The following is a 7,355-nucleotide window of genomic DNA, read 5'->3' on the forward strand; positions in this document are numbered from 1 at the left end:
TGTGGATGTTGGCGGCTTCTTGTTGTGACAGGAGAATGTGTGTGTGTCCTGGGCCCAGGCGGATCGGTATGTATCTCGCACCGGCGCTCCCCGGAGCGCCGGCACCGCGGTCGGTGGGGCCTGGGGAAGGGGCTGCCGGGCCGGGCAGTGTCCGCAGGCCGGCGCCTGGCCGCAGGGAAGGACTCACGGCTCTGCTGCTGTGGAGTGTTTCTTGTTCCTTCTCCCCCCCGTCCCCTCCTCTCCAACTGACTAATTCATTCAGGTTTCTCAAGTGTCTGCAAGGCACTTGGGGGGTGTTTTTATCTGAAGCCAGGGGTATCTTTGGCGCAGTTAAGACAGGTGTTTTGTAGGAGCCTGTCCGTGCGGCATCAGTTGACCTTAATGGCACAGTTACAACAAGCCTTTATTAAAGGAAGGAGTAATACTTTACTAGTATAGTGCTACAAAACCGTAAATTGACCATTCACTCACTGTTGGCCATATTATACTTGTAGCTTGAAAAGAAGCATTTGTATTGTGTTGTGAGCTTGGAGGGGTATTTAATACTGGCTTGATTCTAATCTCTTGACAAATCTTAATCGGACTGTAAAGTTTTTACTTAATGTTTTCCTTCTCTGCCATCATTTGATCAAACATGAATGAATTTGAAATTTTAAAATAATTGTTTAAGGGCTAGTTTGAGTGTCTGATTATATTTGGGGCATCCATGTTGTGGGGATAAATGGAAGAGACTTAAGGTCATTGCACTACAGGTTGGCAAACTTGGTTGCTCTTTTACTTAATTGAGTAGGATTTATTAAGTCTGGTACATAAGCCAGTCTGATTCTTTAAGTGGTCATGGATCTATTCTAAGTTATACAGGCTGTGGAAAATTTGAGGCAAACTTCTTGCTTCCTCTTGGATTTAATGTAATGTTTGATAAATTTGTGAATAAAAATCAGGAAAATAGCCTCTAGTGGCACTGCAGAGCCTCTGTAATGGCAGTATATCTGTTTTTCTGCCTAATCATAGATCAGCAAAACTGTCAGAACAGTTGTTGCACCATGTGTGGGTCAGCACTGAACATTAATGCTTAGCAGTTAGCAGAACTTGATTCATTTGGAGTCTAAACAGGATACCAGTGCCAAATCTAAGGTGCTGCTGTGGGCCAGGCACATTTGTAGAACCTTGTAGGTTACTATTCTGTAAGCAAAATTGTTGCTTTTAAATGTCGTGTGAAGAAATATACATAACTTACCAAAATAGCTCCCTTATAATTGGAAGGCAGTGAATAGATTTCAAAGATCTATATTTGGAGTTGCAGTTGAGTTCTGTCATGCCGTTTGCATATGAAGCCTGGGCTGGAGAAGTAGACTTTCAGGGAAGCAAATGGCTAATGTAAATCTGATAGGCATCTGGAAGTCCAAGCCAATGCATTGCTTCTGCTGTCTGGACAGATGGCTGGGATCCACAGGACTACAACCAGAGCTCTTCCTCACAGATGAATGACAGAAAACTGACCATTTCAGTCTTCATGGCTGCTAGGCGTAGATATGGGAGAAATCAGTGGGCAAGGATTTTTGTCAGTGTAAGTTGAGACTGACAGTCACTCATTAATACTAGGAAGCCAGCGGAGTGGTGGAAATATGAACTCTACTTTTTTGTTTTCAGCATTTCTGTATCTTGTAATGGAGAAATGGGCTCCACTCCTGGTTACTTAAGAAGAACAAGTAGGAGGGAAGAGTGTGACTTGCTTCCTTCTGTTGCAACACAGCAAATGGGTTAAAGCTTGATGTTTTTCCAGATGCTTCTCGACTGACCAGAAGCTATGGAAAGCTTACAGAGTAGGGTGGTTGCAGAATACAGTTCATTCTATGTACAATGCTTTAGATTGAGTACTGGGGCTTAGTGAAATTCTATAGTGATTGTGTCTCATCTGAAATACTGGTATGTCTGCTTGACTAAAAATAAAAATTCCATTTAGTGACTGAAGCACCTGACACAACAACACAGCAGTATTCAGATTTTCAGTAGAGCAGTTAAAGCTGTTATACAGCCATGCTGAAAGACTAGTACTTATGACTGCAGTAAGCCTTGTGTAAGTTAATTTCTAATTTTCTGAGAAACTTTTTTAAGGAAATTTGATCATAAAAGTTGGAAAGAGAGAACTGAAGTCCCCTTAACTGTGTGTACTTCATACAAGGCACAGTTACATTTTTTCCACTGTGGAATTGTTTTCTCAAGTATGATGTTGTAAAAGACTTCCCCATCATGAAGCATAGTGAATAAGGGATTTAAGAGGCACTCACACTAGTGTTGTGACTGGTTACATAAGTGGGAATGAGGAAGAGTAGGTTAGAACAATCTTCAGAGGAATGGAAAAGTACAAGGAAGCTTTTTCTGTGGCAAAAGTAGTAGAATACTTGTGGACACTAAACAGGCTGCCCAGAGAGGTTGTGGAGTCTCCTTCTCTGGAGACTTGAGACCCATTTGGATGTGTTTCTCTGTGAGCTGCCATAGGTCGTCCTGCTCTGGTAGGGGGTTTGGACTCTTATCTCCAGAGGTCCCTTCTGATCCCTACCGTTCTGTGAATAGTTTATCTTGAAACTGAACTAGCTTTAGACTGTTATGAAGGGCTCTATTCTAATTGCGGAAGCAAACACTGCTTGCATCTAGTCTTTCAACTGAGTAGCTTTTAAAAGCAATTTATAATTCTGACATATACTGGGGTAGATAATCTGGTAGGGAAGATGCATCTGCTTTTTTTACCTGTTGTATTTTTTTATCTGACTGGCTAGAAAATTGCTGCATAATGTGCTGTGGCTATTTTGTATAGGTACACCATGGTGTTATACAAGTTTGAAGTTTTATATGTGAAAGGGGGGAGAAGAAACAAAACCTGCTAGTGACTTGTGATTGCCTAAAGAATATTTGCTGTCTGACCTACTGTTTCCTTTTACTGTGCAAACCATTTTCATCTTAAACCCAGTTGTTTGTCATCTCACAGTTGTTTCTCGATTCTTAGATGCTTTATTTCTTCAGCCTTACAGAAAGATGATTTTTCCTCCTGTGTGCCATGCTTGGCTCTGTCAGCTGGGAGATTGGCAGGAAAACAAATCTCAAAAGAAGTCTTGCAGAATGTGGCACTGCTGTAGTGTGCTCCATGCTAACTGTTGTCTTTAGTTCTGTTTGAAGCTGCATTGTCCACCTGGCTGATGGTTTCCCTCTCTGCCTGCTATTGTGAGGGTATAAGAGCTAAAATACCTATGCTGAACTTAAGTATGGTACTGCTTTTTTGTTATAGTCCAATGTAGTGTCTACAAACAAGCACCTCTTACTTGCTTTTCTTGGTCTCAGGACCTCTGAAGCTATGAACTTCATATAATCAGCTTTGTTAGGGGCTGTCATAGTCTTAACACAGTTACGGGAAAGCTGTCCCTCTAAGCATAGTTGTTCTCTTGTTTTTCAGCAATTCCAGTCCGAAGCTCCAGGCTGCCATTGTTGTCTGATGCCATGCCAGCACCAGCTCATCTGTTTCCATTGGTTCGTAGCTGTGAGATAAGCAGAATATGCAGTACTGTGTGTTACTGCCACCATAAACATCTATGTTGTTTATCATCTCATTTTGCTCACAGTCACTTCAGATATGCACCTCAGAAGAAATTTGCAGCACTCTGTAGGCCAAAGGAGAACTTTAATCATTTTATTCACACAAGGGATTATGCTTCTACGCCACAGAGATTTTACCTCACTCCTCCACAGGTCAACAGTATTCTGAAGGCAAATGAATACAGTTTTAAAGTCCCAGAATTTGATGGTAAAAATGTTAGTTCTGTTCTTGGCTTTGATAGCAACCAGTTGCCTGCTAATGCACCGATAGAAGACCGGAGGAGTGCTGCCACTTGCTTGCAGACAAGAGGGATGCTTCTGGGTGTGTTTGATGGCCATGCAGGCTGTGCTTGTGCTCAAGCTGTCAGTGAAAGACTGTTTTACTACATCGCTGTCTCTCTGTTACCTCATGAGACTTTACTTGAAATAGAAAATGCTGTGGAAAGTGGCAGAGCTCTGTTGCCCATTTTACAGTGGCACAAACATCCCAATGATTATTTTAGCAAAGAAGCTTCCAAGCTTTACTTCAATAGTCTAAGAACTTACTGGCAGGAGCTGATTGATCTTAACAGTGGAGAGACTACTGATGTGAAAGAAGCTTTAATTAATGCTTTTAAGAGGCTTGATAATGATATTTCTTTGGAAGCTCAAGTAGGAGATCCAAATTCTTTTCTCAATTACCTTGTACTGCGAGTAGCGTTTTCTGGTGCAACTGCCTGTGTGGCCCATGTGGATGGTGTTGACTTGCATGTTGCAAACACAGGTGACAGTAGGGCCATGCTTGGGGTTCAGGAAGAAGATGGATCTTGGTCTGCAGTTAATCTGTCCTATGACCACAATGCACAAAATGAACATGAAGTGGACCGTGTAAAAATGGAGCATCCAAAGTCTGAAGCGAAAAGTCTTGTGAAACAAGATCGTCTCTTGGGTCTCCTGATGCCTTTTAGAGCTTTTGGTGATGTGAAGTTTAAATGGAGTATTGAATTACAGAAGAGAGTAGTAGAATCAGGCCCAGATCAGCTAAATGACAATGAGTATACGAAGTTTATTCCTCCGAACTATCACACTCCCCCATACCTCACAGCTGAGCCAGAAGTCATATATCACAAATTACGGCCGCAGGATAAGTTCCTGGTTTTGGCCACAGATGGACTGTGGGAGACAATGCACAGGCAAGACGTGGTTAGAATTGTAGGGGAGTACCTCACTGGCGTTCACCATCAACAGCCAATAGCTGTTGGTGGCTATAAGGTAACTTTGGGACAGATGCATGGTCTCTTAACAGAAAGGAGAGCAAGAATCTCTTCAGTATTTGAAGATCAGAATGCAGCAACTCACCTGATACGTCATGCAGTGGGTAACAATGAGTTTGGCTCTGTGGATCATGAGCGACTGTCCAAGATGCTTAGTCTTCCAGAAGAGCTGGCTCGAATGTATAGAGATGACATTACAATTATCGTGGTGCAGTTCAACTCGCATGTTATAGGTGCATGTCAGTGAAGAACTGTGAACTTAATGTAGTGAACTAGTTACCAAAGTTGTAACAATGGTCAGTATAAGCAGCAAATACAAAACAACCACCCAACAATAAACTCCCCCCAAAACCCCTAAGCAAACAAATTGGTTGCTTCTTTCCTAGATTCAATGTATCTGTTTTTCCTGCCTTCCCCCAGAGTTTCTAAATACATGGGAAGTGCTGTTGACCTAATACAAGCTTGATGAGAATGTCACAGTTTGGGAAAAAATGTTTTTGTAATATTTTTGCACTACTGATCTCACAAATGCTGCTAGAACAATTTCTTGAATTTGACAGACTTGAATGAGGAAGGGAAGAAGGATAAAGAATTAACGGAAAGATTTGGCTGTTCAAGAAACAGCTTTTTCATAAATATATGTAAATATCTATGCATTATCTTAAGGAAAAGATGAGTAAAAAGGAATGTTGAATTCTTATAGGGCTAATTCTTGCTAAAGAGATATGGTTATTTGTGAATATGTTGTCTACTGTTTCTTCTAAGCAGAAGGTCACTTTAAACGAGTCTTCAGTGTAACAAAGTTGTCTCACTTTCATATCGACAATGTTACTCACTTAATGGTATCTAAGTGTTGACTTTCAATGCAGGTCTAAGCCATAATCAATACCTGAGATTCTGTTACTGCTTAATCATATCTTACTCATGGGAACTTCTCAACTTCTTGTGCATCAATAGTTTATTGGCTGTGAGTTTCTGCAGAGCTTGTAGGACAATAATACATTAGTAAGATACTAGATAACTTTGTGGAGAATTTTAAGTTTGTAATATGAGGAAACTTTTCAAAAAGTCAGTGTTGTTGGTTGAGACTGTGTTGGCTTTCCTAAAGGTTATGTTCTTAATGAACTTCACCCTTTTTGGTGTTACTTAGCTGGTAAATTTTCACCTGGAAAGATCAGAAAATTACTGCTAATATCTTTGTGGCTTTGCAATTTGCTCTCATTTTCATTTTGGCTGTTTCAAAAGGTCACATTTTGGATGTCTTGCACTTGAACTCACATTTGTAAGTTGAGTTAAAAACTATAAATTAGAAAAAAAGTATGTCTTGTAAATAGTGTTTTAGTTGGGAAAGTGACTGCCATGCATGTGTATGTTTAACGGCTTTTTCTAGCAACTTCCTTATTAGCAGGTTTGTTTCTGGACAGCTGCTGTATGCATGTCCTTAGGGTCCAGAATGCTGTCACAAAACGGTGTCTGAAATGAGCCTTTCTGGCTTGTAATGGTTGAATTTGAAGTTAATAGATTGGCTATAACTTGTATGCCTGAAGTTGTTTGGCTTGTAACTGTAAGAGGTTGGACTGCCAACTAATTTACTGGTCATTGTTGCATCTATTTTAGATATGGTGCATTCTATACAGATTTATTTTAATCTGCCCTTAGGTTAAACTCAAATGCTGTCTGAAATACTAGCCCTTGATGACTCAGAACATATGTAACCTGATTCCTGTGTTCTAGGGAACAATGATAGGTCAGTTTATTTCACTTTAACAAGGTGTTTCAGTTAAAATACCTCCCTAGACTCTACCATAGCTAATTAAACCAATGCTTAAAAAACCTAGCTTATTTTGGTTAAATGATTCATGTGGCCTTTTCTACTAAATACAAATGTTATCAATTAATGCTACTGTTATATATGGTACACTTAGTTTGAACAATGAACCTGTGCTGTAGTAAATTTTGGCTTCTCAAACTCTCAAATGCTTTGTTTACATAGTGGCCTGCAGCTTTAATATGTCTGTTTCTTTACCCAACCTTTAATATCAGGATCAATGTTGCTGTATGGTGAATGATATCTAAGATCATATTCAAGATGTGCACAATCTTCATTTAAAGGGAAGAAAGAAACTCTAAAAATGCATAGACAAGTACTGGCTCTTTGATATTGCTTCTGTATGTTGTGTTTTGGTGATTGTCATTAGCTAAGTAAATAGGCTTTATGTTCTGTCGCTCAAATTCAGTATGTATGTAAGCTGTTGCAGTATTTAACTTTCTTACTTTTTTACTGTTTAAGCTCTATTACATGTATTGATGTATTTAATCTAATTATTGACATGGATTTGGTACAAGTCATAGTTAGAAGAAATCAACATTAGTCCCATGGATACAACTTTTATTGAGGAAAAGCTGGTTTTTGTACTAAAGATGCATATGTATGGAGTCAGACAATAATATTTATGTATTGCTTGGAGACTTGCTCAGTATGTATGCAGTGAACAGCAGAGTAACTGCCTGCTG

At 39.9% G+C, this 7,355-nt stretch overlaps 1 protein-coding gene across 1 annotated transcript; it reads left to right on the top strand.

Moving 5' to 3' along the window:
* Positions 1 to 5: 5 nt before the first annotated feature.
* On the top strand, positions 6 to 5,269 carry PDP1 (pyruvate dehyrogenase phosphatase catalytic subunit 1). The gene is made up of 2 exons (XM_010006430.1): positions 6 to 66; positions 3,449 to 5,269. The coding sequence occupies exons 1-2, from the start codon at positions 6 to 8 to the stop codon at positions 5,086 to 5,088; spliced, it is 1,701 nt and encodes a 566-aa protein (XP_010004732.1). The 3' UTR covers positions 5,089 to 5,269.
* The last annotated feature ends 2,086 nt before the right edge of the window (positions 5,270 to 7,355 follow it).

The sequence above is a fragment of the Chaetura pelagica genome, unplaced genomic scaffold (genome assembly GCF_000747805.2).
Source record: "Chaetura pelagica isolate M959 unplaced genomic scaffold, ChaPel_1.0 scaffold76, whole genome shotgun sequence".
Lineage (NCBI taxonomy): Eukaryota > Metazoa > Chordata > Aves > Apodiformes > Apodidae > Chaetura > Chaetura pelagica.